The sequence below is a fragment of the Caenorhabditis remanei genome, chromosome III (assembly GCF_010183535.1).
Source record: "Caenorhabditis remanei strain PX506 chromosome III, whole genome shotgun sequence".
Taxonomy (NCBI): domain Eukaryota; kingdom Metazoa; phylum Nematoda; class Chromadorea; order Rhabditida; family Rhabditidae; genus Caenorhabditis; species Caenorhabditis remanei.
Genome location: NC_071330.1, coordinates 15,181,323 through 15,204,075, shown reverse-complemented (window position 1 = coordinate 15,204,075; position 22,753 = coordinate 15,181,323). Strand labels below are relative to the sequence as shown.

The 22,753-nt window shown below is 36.2% G+C and overlaps 1 protein-coding gene across 1 annotated transcript; it reads left to right on the top strand.

The window, feature by feature from the left end:
• Positions 1 to 2,197: 2,197 nt before the first annotated feature.
• GCK72_011480 (uncharacterized protein) lies at positions 2,198 to 2,734 on the top strand (the record flags this gene model as incomplete). The annotated part of the gene is made up of 3 exons (XM_053728481.1): positions 2,198 to 2,303; positions 2,352 to 2,502; positions 2,557 to 2,734. 3 exons carry the CDS (start codon positions 2,198 to 2,200, stop codon positions 2,732 to 2,734), a joined length of 435 nt encoding a protein of 144 aa, XP_053588058.1.
• Positions 2,735 to 22,753: the final 20,019 nt, after the last annotated feature.

Genomic DNA, 22,753 nt, shown 5'->3' with positions numbered 1-22,753 from the left:
TTTCGAAAATTTGTAACTTTGTGAATTTTCAATATATTTTGATGGTTTTAATGTCAAAACACGAGGAATTAATGGAATTATGTGCAAAAATGTAACTTCGCTAGCAGAGCTGTGCGGAAGTAAAATTTTCAAAAAAGGAAGAAGGAAGAAGGAAGAAGGAATAACATTTTCAAAAAGGAAGAAGGAAAAAGAAAGAAGGAACGAAAATTTTCAAAAAGGAAGAAGGAAGAAGGAAGAAGGAAGTGAAAAAAGCCCGGAAAAAGAAAGAAGGAAGTTGGGTCCGAACCCGGAAGTCGGAAGTTAATTTTGAAAATGACAAATTTGAGGAAAAAATTTTCTAGTCATCCCTGAAAACCAATTTTGGCGCTGTTTTCCATACAAAAATCCATTAAAAATCACCAAAACTCCGCTGAAATTCCGTCGAAAATTACAAACTTTTTGTGAACTTTTAACACGGAAGTCGGAAGTGGCGAACAATTTCAACGGAAGAAGGAAAAAGGAAGAAGGAAGTGAAAAAATGCCCGGAAGAAAGAAGAAGGAAGAAGGAAGAAGGAATTCCGCACAGCTCTGTTCGCTAGTTTTTAAGGTTTTTATCAATTTTTGTTTGAATTAAAGAAAAAAGTTTTGAATTTTATAGGAAAAATAGTTTGAAATTAATAAGTCATGTTTTGGGTACAGTAACCTACTATCTACACCAAATTACTGTAGTTTTTCTCTCATTAATTTCCCACATTCTATAAATATTTTTTCGCACAACCGTCCGTTTTAGCACCATTTCTAATCCCCTCACACAATACCTCAGCTAATCCTTTCCAACAATAAGGAATGTCATCATAATTATACATTACAAAGGTGTAATTATAAGTAAAGGGACCACTCGACCAGAAACTAAACAATAGAACAGTTGTTAGCAGATGGTAATCACTATATAATTACTCCAGGCTCCGCCCCTCGGCCTCAGGGTGAAGACGGACCTTCCCTTCATTTCTATTCCCCCCCCCCCCCGTTACTCTAAGATGTTCTACTGGATGAACGTCGACAAATTATTGTATTTCTGATTTTATTTGAATTCTAATACTATATTTATCTCTATTTATCAATATTTATGGAAATGGATCTGTTGAGGTGAGTGTCAGAAAACAGCCTATTTCATTGGAAAATGTGACATTTCCTCAATTCCCCCTCTGTAACTGAAATTTGGTCAGTTTTTTTGAATATTTTACATGATTTTTGAGGAATTTTGAAGTTTTTAGAGTGTAATTGATTGGAAAACCGGAATTTTCGTCGTTTTTTTGTCTCAAAAAATGCCAAAATTGAGTTTTTTGGTGGTCTTACTGTTTCTGGCGCGCCGCAGGTGCCCATTTAAAAAAAAACCATTTTGACTCCTGAGAGGTCAGAATAACCTAAATTGTCTTTTTTTTGAGTTTTTGGGGATAATTTAGGCGGAAAACTTGAATTTTTGAGTAGAATATGTGTTTTTTGAGAGTATTTGATCAGAAAACAGCCTATTTTAGTAAAAATTTGACGTTACCCCTTTGTAACTGGCTTTTACTTGATTTCGAGAAATTCTTAGTGTTAAAACCACTATAATTATTAGAAAACTAGAATTTTTGTCGCAAAATTTGTCAAATTTGAGCAGATTGCAGTTTCTGATATAAAAAACACTATAAACCCCTCAAAAACCCGAAAAAAAAACTAAACTCTTCCAGTTTTTATGACCGAAATTCAAAGGTTCTTCTGTTAATTTAGATTTTAAATAGCAGATTTACACTGAAACATTTTAAGTTTCCGTCATTTCCTTGAATTTCAATTTTTTAATTTTCAGTGTATATAAATGTGATTTTTCAAAAATTGAATTAGTCGTCCTAAAATTACTATAACTCTCTGTCCGTCCAAAAAAGGGAGGGTCCGTTCAAAAAAGTTGTCAGCTACAAAAATGAAGCTACACTTTTGTTTTGTATAATTTATTAAAAATATGCTTGATGGGGCAATTACCTTTCTTGACTTGTTGTAAGTGAAGTTACTATATAATTATTGTGCTCTATTGTATTTTTCTCAGAATTGTGTACACACCATATGGTAGGTATGACATTGTGGAAAGAGGCGTGGCTAACTCCACAAGAACCACCGAAAAAATGTTCGACCATTCACACACCAATCTTTACCGAATAGAGTGGTCTGTATATTTTTTCTTCAAATGGAAGACGACGACGATGTCAATATTTTTAATTTTTGGATCGCACATCACCGACGGGTGGAGGAACAGGAACGAGAAAGGCGTGAAGATGAGTATGAGGATAGACGTGAGTTTTATTTAATCATTTCTATATCTTTGTATTTTATCCTTTTAGCTCAAGGGCAGCTGAGCGACATTGTCGACATGACGAGAGGACGGTTGAGGAGACAACTTTCTGCCCTAGGGTCGGTGAGAGTGGAGTTTCTCCACATGCTCCATCTCCCGGCCCTGTGGACCCGCGTCATCGAGGACTACGAACGCCATACGTAAGTGAACACACTGAACATTTCTAATCATAAAATCCTTACAATCTGTTACAGGGCTCGTAGCAAAATGGTCCGAGTATGGCGAAATGATGAATACGTAACAGTCCCATTAATGAATCATTATGAACATTTTTATGAGTTTACCCTCGAATATCCAGACCTCCCATGGGTCCGACTCGAAAGCTTCCGGCCTACGGAGGCTTTCCCAATGGAAATGATTCTGCTTGTTTGATTCATATGTATATTTATTTATTTAATTAAATAATTGAATCAAAAAAGTACTATTTTAAATATATATAACCAGTCGGTTTACGTCGCCTAACGGCGACTAAACCTCCTTCCCTACACCACCCTTCTCAGTTTTACAGCGCCTGCGGCGCTTCTTAGCCGAGCAGTTCATTCCGATAAAGCACAATTGTAAAATCTCTCCTTTTCAGACTCAAATTCTACAAACTTTCTCAATGACTTTTTCTATCTTGATAGAATATGGAATTTAAAATGAGCTGTTTTTACCAATTTGAACATTCTTCTTATGTTTTCCTCATTTCAAAACAATCTCACAGAAGAACGTAACTTGATAACTCTTCTTTCTTCCCTTCTCAAAAGGCGAGTGATCATGCCGAATTACTACTATCGAGGTCTCAGAATTCTCCTCTACTTTTGGATCGTATAACTTATTCATTTGTAAGGTAGTTTTCGTTAGCTAAGAAGCCCTTTCCGGTAGAGAACAATTAAAACACTTCTGTATTTCTGATAATATTTTAACAAATTTTCCCAATGACTTTTTCCTGTGGAATATGGAATGTCAGTATAAAAAATGCGTTTAAAGAATTTTTTTTGAGTTTTTGACTGATTGGCGGCAATGCCGCCTCCCTCCCCAAAACATTTCAAGATGTTTTCCATATACACGGAAATATTCTGTCTGGTTTGATCCGAAAAGTTCTGCTTTCTGATTTTATACCTCTACGGCGGCGATGTCGCCTCTTTTCTCTAGAATACTTCAAAACTATTTTACATACTTCTAAGTTCAAAAGTAGAAGTACACTCTTATTCAGTCTATTTTGATTCCAATCCTCATTCCCCTGAAAGTGCACCACAAAAGTTGGCAACATTCTTAAAGATCTTCAAAGAAATGCACTTTATGGGCTGGGTGCGGTATAAATAGTGATATACGCAAAAACGTTATAACTTTTTTTAAAAACTTCAAAACATATTTTCCTTTTGACAGAAAATGTAATCTTTTTAAGTTTTGACTGATCGGCGGCGATGCCGCCTCCCTTCCCCAAGAAGATGCGGACGAAAGTTTTATGGATAAATCAGTTTTTGACTCGGCGTTTGCAGGATTGTAATTTTTAAACATTTTGAAAGTTGGGAACTCTACGAAAATTGGAGAGAGCCTTTTTATCGGGGAACGAAAATTGGGGAAAGTGTGCACAGACGAACGCAAATTTGCGGCGCAGTTTCCAAACCGTAGTTTTTTTCCTCGATTATACCCACGTACCCCTTTTGATCTACGAAATCTCGACTGTAACGGCGTTATTTACAACTTTCATATACTGGCTATCTATGTTCTTATCAAAACAAAAAAACTAAAAAAGATTTCCTACCGGGCGATAATGAACTCACCACCCCATGTGTGTGAGTCATCTGCGTAGACCGCTGCACTAAATCTGCGCGGCCGCGGCGCTCTCGAGAACGCAGTTAAGAAACACCGAGTCAGTAGTTTTGAACTTTCTACCACCCTGTCGGGACACACCTTTCTCCACGCTTTCTACTGTTGAAATCGACATCGTCTCAAGAAGACGTCAAAATCAACTTTTTCAAAAAAAGAAAAGTTCGGGCATCAACTAATAAAAATTTCCTATCTGTCTATCTAGGTTTCATCGAAATCGGCCCACTACGGAAGAAGTTATGATCGGCGACAAATAAACAGACAGGCGGAATCTGTTGATTATTATTAGTAAAGATGTATTATGATAATTGTGATAATCTTATAATGTATATATTAATTACAATGAGTCCCGCAATGTCATTTTATCATCGTATCATTTTATAATGTATTTGATCTGTGTCATATTATTTATTTATTTAAATAAATACAAACAATATTCCATTTTTTCATCATTTTTTAAACAATCTTGTAAACATTTTCATATAGGAGTCATATAGGAATTTTTAGTAAATATTATAGAAATTGTTCATAATTAGACAGTTTGAACGCACTTTGATACCAGATCAAAAAATGGTAGGTACCGTACCTAAGACAGTTTTGATCTAATAAAACATTCAATCTTCAAACTACTATAGCTCCGCCCCTTTTGCTCCAGACTCAAAAATTCTTGCAAATTTGAGATCAGCTTGACAAGACCTTTAATATGAGTACAATCATGACTAGGTTCTGAAAATTTTGATTTTCAGTCATTTTTTCTGGTAAGACCCAAATTATTATTATTATATGAAAAAAAAAGTTTTTGAATTTTTTTTGGAAATGTTTTGTAATTTTTGTACCCCAACCGTCCAAAGACTAACTTTGCCAAATAAACATCTTTTGGAACAGGTTCTTTCTTGTTTTTCAGCCAATTTTTTTTTCAGCCACGCCTTCGACTACTCATAGATATAAATATAAATTCAAAAACACCTTAAAATTCCCATTTTTAAAGTTTTTCCACCTGAAAACATGCTGAAATTTCTCTTATTCCTCTCAATTCTTCTCCTCATCACTACAGTACTCTGCCTCCCGCCTGTCCCCCCACCACCACCACATTCCATCGTCGGAGGCATCTGGAATCCGGATCAGGGACCGTTTGGAGCTGTCAACGATTCCGCTTAATCGATTTTTTACTCTGAATTTATTTTTATCGCTATTTTAATCAATTTTCATAAAAAACAGTAAATTTTAAGTTTGATTTTGTCGATTTTCACGCGAACTTCAAACAGAAAATATAAAATTGAAAAATGTTTTACGGATTCATCCAAAATTTGAATTTTTGAACCTACAATCACTGAAAAATGTTGAATTAAGAAAAGTTTCGAAAAATTCGAATTACTACAACTTTGCGATTTTTGCTTCAATCCTAATAAAATTATTATTTTCAGATTCACCGTGACAAGACCTTTCAAATGAGTATAATCATGCCTAGGTTTGGAGCAATTTGAGTTCCATGCGCCTTTAAACTCCGGGTTACTGTAGTTTCCGTGGTGGGACCCAATTTTCTTCAAACCTAGTCGTGATTATACTCATTTAAAAGGTCTTGAAACGCAGATTCAGAAACTGAAAACTATTTTGAATTTGGAGCAAAACTGACGGAGTTACAGTTAATTGAAATTTTGGGGATTTTCGAAATGTTTCGAAATTCTGTAACTTTTTAATTTTTTGAGATAATCAAATGATTTTTTAACGAAAAAAATGTGAAGTGTTTGGATAAAAACGTAAAAAATACTTTGAGAAAGGTCCCACCTTGATAACTACAGTAACCCAATGCTCCTATGAGTGAAAAATAAAAATCTCAAAATTATGTCATGATTATACTCATTTGAAAGGTCTCAAAACGCAGATTCATAAACTGGAAAACATTTCAAATTTGGAGCAAAACTGACCAAGTTACAGTCATTTGAAATTTTTGAGATTTTCGAAAAGTTTCGAAAATCTGTAACATTTTTATTTTTCCTTATTTTTTGCTGTTTTTTAGCTCAAAATGTGTGAAATCATTTATATTTAAGGCGAAAAATATGAAATATGAGTTGTTCGCTGGGATAACTACAGTCTGCCTCAATTCCCTCGAAATTACATTCATTGAAAACAGAAAATTTTCGGTAGAAAAGAAAAAAAAGATTTTTATTAAAATATATAAAGACACGTGGGAACAATTAAGATAATTAGTAAATTGGATGAAAAATTTGAAGTAGTAGACCCAGAACTCAAATTACTGCTACAGCCTGTTGAGTTATTGGTGCATCTGGAAAAAAATTGAAAAATGAAAAAAAAATTTTTTTTGAAAATTAATTATTTTATGTACATCCTGAATACATAACAATTATCTCAACTATATTGTCTAAACAAAAAATTCAAAAAACGCGTCAACGACACCCCATCCACCTACCGTAACGGCTCCGTCAGCGGGTTATTCATATGATGAAACCCCACTGGATGACAGGTTGCAGTTATAATTATTATAGCGAGAATTGCAAAAAATTTGCAGAAAAATTTCATCGATTTTTTTTCGTAGATCAAAAAAATAAAAGTGATAACCACTTTACCGACAAAGTTACACTATATCACGTGGTGATACATGTCTGGGGAAGACATTGTACTAGTAACGTAGATCAAACAAATAATTGAAGAGTGTGACCATATTCGTCGAAAAGATAAGAAGAAACGTCTGAGGAACCGGTTTTACAGAAAAAAAATTTGAAAAAACGCGCCAAAAAAGCGCCAGATAGCGTCAAAACTGGGTTTTGAACTGCTTGACGCGTATGAGGCGCGCCAGACAGTTGGAAAAAACACGAAAATGCGTCCTAGGCGCGCCAGTTAGAGGAACAAGTTTTTTACGTGTCTTGACGCGTCCAAGTCGCGCCAGATGGTCAAAACAACGCGTTTTGAACTTCCAAAAATGGTGTAAACGCGTCTAAGGTGCTCCAGACAGTTAGAAAAATACTAAAACGCGTCAAAGACACGCCAGACGGGATGGTATCAAAAAGTTGTCAACTACAAAAATGTAGCCATAGGTTTGATCTACATACTGATATTAAATACACAAAAAGTGGAACAATATGAAACATTATTATGGGTGTCCCAAATTTTTTGAAAATGTTTTTTCGAAAAATTACGATTTTTGGGTGAAAAAAGCTCTAAAACCCCAGATTTATAGGTTATTTGACATGAAGAATCCGAAAAAAGACAAGCAAAAAAAGATTCAAAAAGTTTTGACCACTATGGGGATTGAACCCCCGACCTTTTGAACGATAGGGAATTCTACCTTAACCATTCGGCCAGAATCAAAAATTTTCAAAAAATTACGATTTTTTGGGTAAAAATACTCAAAAATTACGAATTTTAATGCTGTTTTACACTTAGAAGTCGATATTTTCCGTTCTCTTTGCCCCTATTTTATACGGAAATAAAAGGAAGTGGGGGACCACTGCTGCTCTCAAGGAAATGGATATATACGCATATTTTTCCATAGAGAGTACAAATTATAGGTTATAAACAGAAAGGGAAGGGGCGCTTTCTTTTCTTTTTCTTATATTCATTTTTTGGGTTTCTTGTTGAGATTGCACACTCATATCTGCTGAATTTTGAAATTTTCATTTTTCCCACTATGAGCATCGGGTTACTGTAGTTTTTGTGGTGGGACTTTTCTCCAGATATTTTTCTTATTTTGTTCATCGAATATTACAGTTTTTGGTTAAAAAATCACTTGATTATCTCTAAAAATCAAAAAGTTACAGAATTTCGAAACATTTCGAAAATCCCCAAAATTTCAATTAATTGTAACTTGGTCAGTTTTGCTCCAATACCAAAAATATTTCCAGTTTCTGAAACTGCGTTTCAAGACCTTTCAAATGAGTATAATCACGACTAGGTTTCAAAAAGTTGGGTCTCACCACGAAAACTACAGTAACCCGGAGTTTAAAGGCGCATGAAGTGGAAATGCTCCAAACCTAGTCATAATTATACTCAAATGAAAGCTGGAAACACGCTGATTCTGAAAATATGATTTTCATAAAAATTAGATGAAATCTGACCAAGTTACAGTACTTTTTGTAGTTTTCAAATTTTGGGTTACTGTAGTTTTCGCGTCGAGACCCAATTTTTGAAGAACCTGGACATGATTATACTTTTCTGAAAGCTCTCGTTATGCTGATTCATAAAATTCGTGTTTCAGATGATTTCTACATGGTAATGATAGTTTCAGTCAAATCTGGAATTTCAGATTTTTCGAAATTTCCAAAATTTAGAGAACCCAGTCATGATTTCACTCATTCGAAGCGTCTCGACACGATGATTTCAAAAATGCTACAATTTTCCGTCTAGAATACCATTTTAAGCCAGTTTAAGCAATTTTAATATTTTCGAAAAGTTTTGAAAATCCATAACTTTGTTGGTTTTCGAGATTTCGAGGTGATTTTAAGCTCAAGATGTGTAGAATTTTGTGGGAAGAACAGGAACTCTTTTTTATACCCGATTTCGATAAAGCGCCACCGACACGCCAGCCTCTCAAACACCACAGAGTAAACAAATAATGCCTCTCTTTTTTTTCTTCTTATCATCATCACATAATGACACGATAATTATCATAAACATAGAGTCACCCCTTTTCACCTCCACCACCGCCGCTATCATTATAAATAACCATTCGCCTTCGGTTTCATAACATTTTCTCTAATTCTCTCGCCGTCTCTTCATTTTGTGTACTCTCTCGTCATGTTTGAGACCAGATTATTTTCCTATTCTTCTTCTGAGTTAAACATTTCTCTGTGTTTCCGACACGACGATTTTTATTTATTTGAACTTTTTTTTGTTCGGTTTGGCAGAGAGAGAGGAAGAGCATTTCTCATTTTTAATATTGGCAATGGTTTGGATTGGAATTTTTTGAATTTTCGGCTTTTTTTTTGCTTCCGGTGCGTTATTTTACAAGGTTTTTGATTTATTTTTTAGTTTTCAACATAACTTTTTAAAAATTCAAAACTTAAAATTTTAATTTCCCAAAAACAATTTTTCCGAATTTTTACAATTAATATATTTTTCTTGCTCGCAACTCTTTTTGTTTTATATTTCTTTAATTTTTATTCTTAATTACCCCTAATTACCTAAAAATCATGGATTTTGAGCACATTTTGGAGTGCTTAGGGGCAGTAAAGAGGAACAATCACATGATTTTCAAAACTTTGAAAATTTTTTGTTTTTTTTTTCAAAAATATGTTTTTGACCTTTTTAAATTTTAAACTCTTGACTTTTCTGTGTTATTTCACCTAAAAACCCCCTGAAAAATTCCTAAAACTGTGTTGACTGAGGTGTTAAGGCAGAATGATTCAAGATGGTCCCTCCAGGTGATAAAAAACTTTCTGAAAGTAGGGTTTCTTGGCTTCTGGGTGTAAAACAACCCCAAAATTTAAAATTTTCAAGCTATTCTTCCCAAAAATCGCGATTTTTCGAAAAATTTGGGTTCTGGCCGAGTGGCTAAGGTAGACGCCGTATGGTTCAAAAGGACAGGGGTTCGAGTCCCCGTGGTGGTCAAAACTTTTTGAATCTTTTTTTGCTTGTTTTTATCGGGTTGTGCATGTCAAATAACTTATAAATCCAATGTTTTTTGAGTTTTTTCACCGAAAAAATCGCAATTTTTAGAAATTTTTGGTTCAAAGCCAGTGGTGAAGACATTCGGTACCCCAGGTTGGGGATTCGTCTCCTCATGGTGACTAAAACTTCCTATATTCAAGTTTTCTAACTTTCACGTATTAAACAACCCCAAAATTTGAAATTTTCAAGATTTTTTATCCAAAAACCGCGATTTTCCGAAAATTTTTGGTTCTGGCCGAGTGGTTAAGGTAGAAATCCCTATCGTTCAAAAGGTCGGTGGTTCGATCCCCGTGGTGGTCAAAACATTAAAAATCTTTTTTTGCTTGTTTTTTTCGTGTTCTACATCCTAAATAACCTATTAATCCGGACTTTTTGAGTGTTTATACCTTTAGAATCGCAGTTTTAGGGTTCTACCCAAATTTTGAGCCTACTTCAATCGATTTTTTCCAATTTTTTATTCTATTTACCATTTTATGCTTATTTTTAACAACAGAACCACTCTATTTACCTTCTTCTGGTTACTGTTCCCTTCGAAGCCCCGCCCATTTTCCAATTTATTTGCTCTAAGGGTTTCAAAGATGAGCAAAATTTCAAAACTAAAACGAAAATGTTGCGAAAACTTTTTTTGACCTACTTAACAATTCAAAAATTCCCCGTTTATCGTTTTTATGGGAGTGTAAGATGACACATCCCTATATTTGTCTATTTTTAGGCAAAAATATTTCATTTTTCCTTGTTTTTCGCTTCTTTTACACCGAAAAAATCCTGTTTTTTCTCAACTTTTCACCTTAAAACCCAAAAACTCCCCCAATTTTCAGTCAAATCAATGAAATCTCGAACCAGCTCCGGTAATTCCACCACCAACCAGACGTTGCCACCAAAAGCGCCTCCAGAATCGCGTCGGGAGGTGGTGAGTGAGGAATTTTCGAGATTGGAGAGAGACGATGAGTTACAACACGGTGAGTACTGAAAAAAAGCGTCCAGGGCGCGCCAGATAGTCGAAAAATACAAAAAAACGCGCCAAAATTGCGCCAGATAGTGTCAAAATTGCGTTTTGAGCTCTCTTGAGTGGTCTGAACGCGTCAAAGGTGCGCCAGACCGTCGGAAAAAACGTAAATGCGTCCAAGGCGCGCCAGTTAGAGGAACAAGTGAGTTTCGTGAGGTCTAGACGCGTCAAATGCGCGCCAGCTAGTCGAAAACGCGTTTGATGTCTCCGGAACTGTCTAAACGCGTCAAAGGTGCGCCAGACTTCTAAAAACTCGGAAAAGGCACGCCAGCTCTTAGGCTTAGGCTTAACGGATCTTAGGCTTAGGCTTAGCAAATTTAAAAAAAAAATTTTGTAGTATGGGTTACTGTAGATAGGTTACTGCCGTCATCTCAGGGATACTGTAGATATAAGGAACGCGCCTCCGACACGCCAGCCACCCCCACCACCCCCAATAGAACTAATATATACCAAAACCATAAAACGCCTCCTCTTCTCGGAAATGGAATGTGTTTTGAGGTGGGCGTTTTACTACCATCGTTTACTATGTATGTGTAAGCCTATTCTTATGATTGTAATAGCACATTTACTATTAGAATAACATTACACACACCTTTTCTATGTTTAGATTTCGCGTTTTCTGGTTGGAACTATTTTTCACTAAAAGTTTACTGAAATTCCTTTCATTTCCGTCTGAAACCGTCGAAAACGGACGAAAAATTAAAAAGTTACAGATTTTCGAAACTTTTCGAAATTCTTCAAAATTTCAATTAACTGTAACTTGGCCAGTTTTGATCCAAATTGAAAAATTTTTCCAGTTTCTGAGTCTGCGTTTCAAGATCTTTCAAATGAGTATAATCACGACTAGGTTTCAAAAAATTGGGTCTCACCACGAAAACTACAGTAACCCGAAGTTTAAAGGCGCATGAAGTAAAATTGCTTCAAACCTAGTCATGATTATACTCATTCGAAGCGTCTCGACGCGCTGATTCCAAAAATTTAATTTTCATGGAAGTTGGTTAAAAAATGACTGACGTAAACTACTATTTGTAAAATCATCATTTTCGAAAAGTTTCGAAAATCTGTAACTTTTTAATCTCTGGTCCGTTTTGGATGGTTTTAGGCTGAAATGAAAGACATTTTAAGGAACTTTTGAAACAAATAGTTTCAACCAGAAAACTCCCAAAAACCTCTACAGTACCGGACAAAAAGGTATCACCTTTTGGCTGTTTTCAGTGGAAAATGACCAACTTTGAGAGTGTGCCATAGTAGTTCTGAATGTCACACCATAAAAATATTTAATGAATCCTATAGATTGAACGTAGAGCTCCATTTTTGTAGTTGACAACTTTTTTGTACGGGCACTCCTTATAGTCATTTTAAGACGATTTGCACTATTTTGCACAGGAGATTTGAGAGGAGAAATTACTTCGACGATATGTAACTTGCTAGGGAGCGTCCATACAAAAAAGTTGTCAACTACAAAAATGGAGCTCTATGTTCAATCTATATGATCCATTAAAAATTCTTATGGTGTGACATTCAGAATTACTACGGCACACTCTCAAAGTTGGTCATTTTCCTCATTTTCCACTGAAAACAGTCAAAAGTTGATACCTTTTTGTGCGGTACTGTAAACAGAGAAAAGGTAGCGCGTTCTTCTATATAACTTCTACCAGGCCATCCGTTATTAAGGTGTCCTAATCCCCCCCTGCCTCCAAATGCCAACACACATATAATACTGTCCCCCCCCTTCCTATGTTTTCTCACACAATGTTGCGTCAGCAGTGGATAGAAAAGAAGAAAAAAGAGGGGGGAGAAAAAGGTTACTAGTAGCGGTCACCCCATTGCGCACAGGGAGAACAGTAGTCATTAAGACACAGAGAGAGAGAGTGTGGAGAATGAAGAGACGCAGAGAAGCAGATGCCACCAGCCATCACTCTCTCTCTCTCTCTTCTCGCAGCAGAGATTTGACCCCCCCCCCCACATTCTGAGGAGAAGAGGTGACAAGTATCTCTTCTAAGAGGGCTTTTGGGGTATTTTTTACTTTTTTTAATAAGATTTTTGGGTCTAATTACCCCTTAATTAGTGTGATCTTGGTAAATGTAGGCTTAAGAGAAAATGTAAAGGGTTTCAGTAGGTGGAAGTTGATTTTTGTGATATTTCGGTTGTTTTGACTTTTATAATTTATTTTTTGAATTTTTTGAGATCTTTGGTTGTTAATTACCACTCAATTAGTGTAAGCTGTGTAGTGGTTTTTTTGCTGGGAGTTGGAGGGATTTGAACTGGTGAAAGTCAATTTTTTTGGATTTTCATCGTTTTTAAATGATTTTCGGGATTTTTGTGATGAAATCCGTATTTTGAGAATTTCTAGACACATTTTATTGGTTTTTTCATGTTTTCAATCACCCCTAATTACCACTAATTACCATCGCTCAAACGGTCGGGGGTTCGATCCCCACAGTGGTTAAAACTTTTTGAATCTTTTTTTGGTCATTTTTTTTCAGGTTCTACATTCCGAATAACCTATAAATTTAGAGTTTTAAAATTTTTTGACCTAAAAATCGCTGTTTTTCGAAAATTTTTGGGTCGGGGGTTCGATCCCCGTGATGGTTAAAACTTTTTGAATCTTTTTTTGCTTGTTTTTATCGAATTTTACATGTTGAATAACCTCTAAATCCAGTGTTTTTAAATTTTTTTACCCTAAAAATCGCAATTTTCGTAATATTTTGGTTCTGGCCGAGTGGTTAAGGTAGAATTCCCTATCGCTCAAAAGGTCGGGGGTTCGATCCCCGTGGTGGTTAAAACTTTTTGAATCTTTTTTTGCTTGTTTTTATCGGGTTGTGCATGTCAAATAACTTATAAATCCAGTGTTTTTAAGTTTTTTTACCGAAAAATCGCAATTTTTAGAAATTTTTGGTTCTGAGCCAATGGTGAAGACATACGGTACCCCAGGTTGGGGATTCGTCTCCTCGTGGTGACTAAAATTTCCCATAGTCAAGTTTTCTGACTTTCACATAAAAAAACCCTAAAATTTTTAATTTTCAAGATTTTTTACCCAAAAAACCGCGATTTTCCGAAAATTTTTGGTTCTGGCCGAGTGGTTAAGGTAGAATTCACTATCGCTCAAAAGGTCGGGGGTTCGATCCCCACAGTGGTCAAAACTTTTTGAATTTTTTTTTGCTAGTGTTTTTCGAATTCCACGTGTGAAATAACCTATAAATCCAGAGTTTTTGAGTGTTTTCATTGCAAAATGTGTGGTTTTGGGGGTCTAAGGCCTATTTCAGTCATTTTCAACCGATTTAAACCATTTTTTTTTTCAATTTTTTGAGTTTTCCCAGTTATCCACAACGTAACATTTCTTTTTTTGTGCCGCTACCGCCGTTTCTGCTTTTTGCCGAAAAATGGGCAACGAAGCGCGGTAGATAAATGTGATCCGACATTGTTGTGTACATTTGAAGGAATGAAGAGAGAGAGAGAGAGCGAGAGACGCAGAGAGTCAGAGAAATCGGAGATTCCGTTGTTTGTCTCTCTTTATATCCCCAAAAACGGTCGGTTCGACGCTTTTTTTCTTTTTTTTTCTCTTTGTCTCTCTCAGAGAGGGAAAGCTTCATGCCCAATTGTTGGATTAGTGAGATTCGCAATGTTTGGTTTATGGTTTAACGTTTTTTTTTGTGGGAAAATGTGCAGATTTTAATTTTCCCAATCAAAAAGTTAAATTTTTGACAAAAATTGACAAAGTTGGACAATTTTTTATCCAATTTTTTAAAAAGTTTTGACTTTTCCGCCTTAGGAAACGTAGATTACCTTATTTAACCTAATTAATCTTTAAGTTTTCTAAAAATTCAACATTTTCTCAACGTTTTAAGCCACATAAATTCGGTAAAAACCACATAAATTCGGTAAAATCAAAAAAAGTTTTCAATTTTCTTGAAATTTTCCGTTGGTCCTGTCTCCGAGAACTTGGTTGTTATTTTATTATTAATTTACAATTTTTATGACTAAATCACGCTTTTTTCTGACATTTCAAATCAAAAATCGCTAAAATCCGTCGAAAATGAGACGAGATACAGAATTTCGAAAACTTGCGATTTTTTCAAAAGTTAAAGATTTCTAGGTACCATAAAACATGATTTTCGTGATTTTACTTATATATTTTTACTTTTTCCTTACAGATCATGTTTTTCCCAACATTTTAAAGTAACCCCCACCCAAATGCGCTGAGAAACAAAAAAGTTACAGATTTTCGAAAATTTTCGAAAATCTGGAAATTTTATTAAAACCACCCTAACTCCTCAAATTTTGTTAAAATTTTTATAAAACTTATATTTCTATGATCAGCGTAACAAGACCTTTCAAATGAGTATAATAATAACATATTTTCGCAATTTTTCAGAAAAAATCTCATTTTTCAAAATTTTCAGAATCTTGGCATGATTATACTTTTCTGAAAGCTAGGAACGCGCTGATTCTGAAAAACTTCAATTTGTAAAAATTGGATTGAATTTCACAAAGTTACAACAGTTTTTAGTTTAGTGAGGGAGGCTAGAGTGCAGAGATACCAGACACTCTGCGTCTCTAACCCCGGAATTTCAAAATTTTCAGAATATAGGCATGATTATACTTTTCTGAAAGCTGAGAATGAGCTGAGTATGATTTCGACATTAGTTTTACCCAAAAATGCCAAAATTTCGAAATTTCAAAAATTTCAGATTTTTGAAAAAACACAGAAAATCTGAAATTTTCTAATTTTTCAGAACATAGGCATGATTATACTTTTTTGAAAGCTCTCAATGAGTTGAATTTGAATATAACACCACTTTTCATGTATATGACCGTAGTAAAAAGTTGGCTAGCTGTCATTTATAATGAATCACTATTAATTCACTTTTTTAGCGGCATAGGGAAACCATATGTTTGATGTTTAAAGTGAAACAACCTCACAACCCAATAAAAACCATATGGACCATTTATTTCCCGAGGGGGGGGGGGGGGGGTGTCCCCCGCCACCGGAAAGGGCGGAGTGTCATGTTTCTTCTAAAAGAGGAATAAGGGGGGGGGGACATTGATTTATATGTATATAATGTTATTGCTTCTTCTTCTTCTTTGTTTATTAGGAATACATATAAAAGGGGGGATTACTTAATCCCCCCTTATTCATGCTATTTATTCTTCCTTTGTGTTCCCCTCAAATTCGGCGGGGTTTTCGTGGGAAATTGAGGACTTTTGAGGGGTTTTTGGGGTGATATGTGGAAATTTATGGTTTTTGAGTGTGATTTTTGAGTTTTTGATCCAATTTTACCCTAAGGAACCTTAAAAATCACAGTTTTGGAAATATGAACAAAAATAGTCGAAAAAAAAAAGAATCAAATTCAGATTTTTTCGATTTTTTCGAAAATCTTACTTTGCATATTCTCCAAACTTTGTTTCAGGGATTTTCACTCTTTTTTAAAGATTTTTTTCACTTAATTACCTTTAATTACCAATGAATGTCTATTTCTGAGCATTTCCTGGGTTTAAACTTGTTTTAGGTGCATTTTTCACGGCAAGTAACTGATTTTCATGTTTTAAACCGTTTTTTTTAAAGATTTCCCCACATTTTTCACCCTAAAACTCATATTTCTTGCTCCAAACCTAATTTTTGACGTTGTGAATCGTGTTTTTTACAATTTGTACACTTTTTTACCCCTAATCTTCTTCCTACTAATGGAAAAGTTCTGTCTGTCCGTCCGACGCTTCTCCCTGAATAACTTTTTTCTCTCTGAACCGTTTCAAAAGATGTTTGGGGTATAACCATGAACCTCCGAGCGCTTCAATTTTTTGGACCCCGGGTGTCGGATTACTGTAGGATTACTGTAGCTACCGTAACCAAAAAAATGAAAAAGTGTTCCAAACAGAACGAGGGGAGACCCGACTGGGGTGGTAACAACCTTGACCCCTTAGTATGACACCCAAAAAAAATTGGGCCGGTTACTGTAGGATTACGGTAGTTACAGAGTTTTGAACATTTACAGTCAAACCTGAATATCTTGGAAAGTTCAGATCCCCACTGATCGAGTACGTTGATAAATTTGTTAACTCTGTAGTCCCGTGCTTTTCCTTGGGACACTCTGCAGATTTTCTACTGCCATAGCCCTAAAGGGGTACTGTAGCTACAGTAACCCAAAAATTGGAAAAGTAGGTTCAAACTTAAAATACGGGGCCCATACTTTGGTAGTGACACCCTGGGCACCTTAAGACAGTACTCCAAAAATTTTAAGCCAGTTTGGCCACAAGATCCAGAAATTCCCAAAAGTTTCCAGAATGTTCCAGAAACATCTAGAAAAATAGATTTGGAAACTTCCAGATAGTTTTAGAAATTTATACACTTCCAGAAAAATATCAAACTTTTCCAGATCCTTCTAGAAACTTCCAGAAAATTCCAAAAGTTTCCAGAAAATTCGGAACGTTCTAGATTTTTCCAGAACTTCCTAGACACTTCCGAAAAAATTTTCGGTCAAATATCTAAATATCGAAAAGCGTGAGAAAAACGCGGCGAAGCCGCGCCAGCTCTGCTGGTTGCTCCTAATTACCTATAAAACCCGATAATGTTGAAGTGGAGGGTTCTGATTGTGAAGTTGACAAGTTGAATCCTATGGTAGTCCAAAACTGCAATTTTTATGGTTTCCGGGGTACTTTTGATGGTTAAAACACTTTTTTTTCAAGTTTTCTGTCATATTTTACTCCTAAAACCATATTTTTTGGACAATTTACAAAAAAAAATTTTTGAAAAAAATTAATTTTTCCCAAATTTTTTTTTTGTCTTATTTTTCTTGCTCCAAACCTCTTTTTTGCATCTCTGAACCTTAAAATAGCCACTATTTAGTACAGAAATGATTCCCTACAGTTATTACCATGCCTATTCCTCAAAAAATCAGGTCAAATCCCGTTTTCCCGCCCAATTTCCCCAATTTTTTTGGAATTTTTTGTGATTTTTTGCGGTTTCCACGGTTTCCACTGTTTCCACTTCATTTCATATTTATTATCATCTCTGTACTGTACGACTACTAGTACTTCAGTATACATTTAGTTTTTTAGTACACCCCCTCCCCCTTCCCTGTCAATTCACACATAATATCCATGTCATCTCGTATAAATGTCTTTTCGGACGGTGTCGTTTAACAAGGTCACTCAAATCGTTTTTTTAGGGTGGTTAGTCATGACTCAAATTATGTGAATCCGTTACATTTCAATTCATTCGATTCATTTTGGTTCATTTCCGGTAGTCCACTAGACACTACCCCCCTTTTCAATAGTATAAACAAATTATTTGTTTATTTTATGCTTCACGACTGGATTTTTGACTATTTTACGTTTTTTCTAGTGTGTAAAACATCAAAAATTAGGTTGGGGTATGTTGAAATGGTGGAATTTTACGTTTGAAATAAAAAAATGTGTTACAACCCTAATCGTTAGGCCTCAACGAGTTTTTTATGAAAAAATGTTCCATTTTTTGAAGGTTTCCTATGTAAAATTAGATGGAAAAGCCAAAAACTGCTATCAAAAAAATGTTCACTCAATTTGACCTCAGGTGGGAATTGAACCCCTGACCTTTTGAGCGATAGGGAGTTCTACCTTAACCACTCGGCCAGAACCAAACATTTACGAAAAACCGCGATTTTTGGGTGAAAAAACTCAAAATTTTCAGATTTATAGGTTATTTGACACTTAGAATCCAAAAAAAAACAAGCAAAAAAAGATTCAAAACGTTTTGACCACCACGGGGATTGAACCCCTGACCTTTTGAACGATAGGGAATTCTACCATTACCACTCGGCCAGAACCAAACATTTACGAAAAATCGAAATTTTTCGATGAAAAAATTCGAAAACTCAAGATTTCCAGGTTATTTGACATGTAGAACCCGAAAAAAACAAGCAAAAAAAGATTCAAAAAGTTTTGACCACCACGGGGATTGAACTCCTAACCTTTTGAACGATAGGGAGTTCTACCTTGACCTCTCGGCCAGAACCAAAAATTTTCGAAAAATCGCTATTTTCGTGTGAAAAAAACTCAAAAACGTCAGTTTTATAAATTATTTGACATGTAGAACCCGAAAAAAGCACACAAAAAACTATTCAAAACGTTTTGACCACCACGGGGATTGAACCCCCGACCTTTTGAACCATACCTTAACCACTCGGCCAGAACCAAACATTTTCGAAAAAATCGCGATTTTGTGTGAAAAAGACTGGGAAAACAAGAATTTTGGGGTTATTTTATATGTGGAAGTCGGAAAATTAGACTTTGAAGCGTTTTTGTCACCATGAGTAGTGGAACCCCCGACCTGGGGTACCGTATGTCTTCACCACTGGGCCACAACTCCAAAATTGGTAAAGTTGAGTGATTTTTCAAGGTTTTTGGGTAATTTTGCATAACAAACATGATAAACATAAGTCCGACTTACCAAAACCTGCAAAAAGTTGCAAAATACGCGATTTGAAAAAAATTGAAAAACAATTTTTTGGACATTTAAAAAAAAAATTTTTAATTGTCAAAAAGTTGAAGTTCTTAGGGTAATTTTATGTGGAAAACTCGAAAATTTTAATTTTAACTTACATAAATAATCATACTTGTCAAATGAGGGGCCGGCCCCCGGGCCCGGCCCGGCCCGGCCCCTAAAAAGCCCGGCCCGGCCCGGCCCCTAAAAAGCCCGGCCCGGCCCGGCCCCTGGGGCCGGGCCGGGCCGGGCCTGAAAAGCTTCGGCCCGGGCCCGGCCCCTCAGGCCCCTCTTTTCAGGGATATGGGATTTTTGAGAAAAATTTTCAAATTTTTTCCACAAATTCAATTTTTCATGGGGAAAAATTTCCCAATATACTCGTTTTTTATAGTTTTTTCATCATGATTTAGTATATTTTTCGAAAGATGGGCTGAATTTTTCAGCGAGACGCCTCCGGCAATGGAAAACTTGACTTGAAGGTGTAAATAGGTAAAATCTGATTTTTTCCCAGAATAATCTGTGTGTCTTCGGGAGTTCATTTTCATAACGAAAAAATATTAAATTCGGTCGAAACCCCGCTGAGATCGAGCGGCGAAACAGTTTGGGCAATTAAATTAAACAATTAAAAAATGGCGAAAGTAATTATATTATAAAACTTGAAAAAAAATCTTTGAAAATATTCTTTCGATATGAATATGAACTCAGACACACATGCATTATTCTATGAAAAAAATCAAAGTTGAACTTAGTCCAACTTTGCTCAAATTCGAAAAAAATTTTGAAAAAAATTTGAAAAAAAAATTCTCTCCAAAAGAGGGGCCTGAGGGGCCGGGCCGGGCCGGCCATGGCCGGGCCGGGCTTGGGCCGGGCCGGGCCGGGCCTGAAGTTTTGGAAAAAAAGCCCGGCCCGGCCCGGCCCGGCCCGGCCCTTGACAAGTATGTAAATAATATCTAAAAGTCAAAAATTCGAAAAGTAATTTTTGAGCAAAAAAAGTTTTTTTTTTGAAATTTTTTTTTTGATATTCATCGCATGTTCAGGTTTTTTCGCTATTTATTTGAGAAAAAGTCGAAAATCAAGTTGTTTTTTCTTCAAAAAGCTGTTTTTTGGTCCTTAAATTTGTTTCTCACTAAAAAACAATGTCCACCCAAACCCCCTGCGGCTAATTTTTCTCGTGTCCCTCTTTCTCCTCAAAGCTTTTCCTTCTTTTTTTCGGAATTTCTATTCTTTTCGAGTCCAGAAGAGAGAGAAAGAGAGTGGTCCCTATGAAGAGACGCAGAGATGGAGACGACTAGTCGTCTGCGTCTCTCTCTCTCTCTCTCTCTCTCTCTCTCTCTCTCTCATACAAGAGAAGAAGCCGTGGAGAGGGGGGGCTTCTCCCCCCTTTCTTCCGGAGACACCAATGTTTTATATACACATTCCGAGACACACACATCGTTTCGCCATCTTTTCACCACCCATCATTTTACGCCTCCCTCCGCTCCTTCTCTACATACTTGTCAAGGGCCGGGCCGGGCCGGGCCGGGCCGGGCTTTTTTTCCAAAACTTCAGGCCCGGCCCGGCCCGGCCCAAGCCCGGCCCGGCCATGGCCGGCCCGGCCCGGCCCCTCAGGCCCCTCTTTTGGAGAGAATTTTTTTTTCAAATTTTTTTCAAAATTTTTTTCGAATTTGAGCAAAGTTGGACTAAGTTCAACTTTGATTTTTTTCATAGAATAATGCATGTGTGTCTGAGTTCATATTCATATCGAAAGAATATTTTCAAAGATTTTTTTTCAAGTTTTATAATATAATTACTTTCGCCATTTTTTAATTGTTTAATTTAATTGCCCAAACTGTTTCGCCGCTCGATCTCAGCGGGGTTTCGACCGAATTTAATATTTTTTCGTTATGAAAATGAACTCCCGAAGACACACAGATTATTCTGGGAAAAAATCAGATTTTACCTATTTACACCTTCAAGTCAAGTTTTCCATTGCCGGAGGCGTCTCGCTGAAAAATTCAGCCCATCTTTCGAAAAATATACTAAATCATGATGAAAAAACTATAAAAAACGAGTATATTGGGAAATTTTTCCCCATGAAAAATTGAATTTGTGGAAAAAATTTGAAAATTTTTCTCAAAAATCCCATATCCCTGAAAAGAGGGGCCTGAGGGGCCGGGCCCGGGCCGAAGCTTTTCAGGCCCGGCCCGGCCCGGCCCCAGGGGCCGGGCCGGGCCGGGCTTTTTAGGGGCCGGGCCGGGCCGGGCCCGGGGGCCGGCCCCTCATTTGACAAGTATGCTTCTCTATGGCGGAAAACTGGATTTTTTCGGGAAACCTTGGTTTTCTCCTGAAAAACGTGGTTTTTTGCGGATTTAAATAGGTTTTTTGAGTTTTTGAGGTGTTTTTTGACCGGAAAACCACGTTTTTTTAGTTTTGGAATATGAAAATACGGAGTTTTTGGGGCAGATGCACCAAAATAAGGCGGAAAGTAGAGTTTTGGGGGTTTTTTGGTGGTTTTCTCAAGGAAACCGTGCTTTTCAAAGGTTTAAGCTGTTTTTCGAGTTTTTGAGTTGCTTTTTGGTCAGAAAACGACGTTTTTTACTTTTGGTATGCAAAAATACGGAATTTTTGAGGCAGATGCACCATTTTTAAGGAAAAATGGTTTTAACTCGATTTTCTTTGTAATAGTACCATTTTTGGTGGTTTAGAAGAATTTCGACAAGTTTGACCATGATTTTTTCAAAAGTCCTAATTTTCTGGTCTTTTTACCCCAAAAATGACAATTTTTCGAAAAATTTGGGTTCTGGCCGAGTGGTTACCCGGCCCGGCCCGGCCCGGCCCGTTGCAAGTATGGTTAAGGTAGAATTCACTTTTGCTCAAAAGGTCGGGGGTTCGATCCCCGTGGCGGTCAAAACTTTTTGAATCTTTTTTTGCATGTTTTTATCGAATTCTACGTGTAAAATAACTTATAAATCTAGAGTGTTTGAGTATTTTTACCCCAAAAATTGGAATTTTTCGAAAAATTGTGTTTCTGGCCGAGTGGTTAAGGTAGAATTCCCTATCGTTCAAAAGGTCGGGGGTTCGATCCCCGTGGTTGCCAAAACTTTTTGAATCCTTTTTGTTTGTTTTTCTCGGGTTCTTCGTGTCAACTAATAAAAGTTTTTGAGATTTTTCACCCAAAAATCTTGTTTTAAGAGCTTTTGAAGCGAATTTTCTAATTTTTAAAAACATTTTTTCTTCCTTCAAAACCCAACTTTTTGAGTATTGATTCCCACGAAAAAGTTATATTCAACTTTTTATGCGTGACCGCCTTTTGTGGTGCACACATTCAAATAGACACATGTGTATATATAATAGTTTGACACGCTTCAATGTACCACACACACGGGTTCTGTCGCTTTTCATCATCATTACTCGTCGCCCTTTACCCTTTTCCCCCGATTAATTTATGTATTGTTGTATAGAAATGGAGGGAGTACTCTGTTAATTAGAGGACAACGCTTTTCCTCACCGA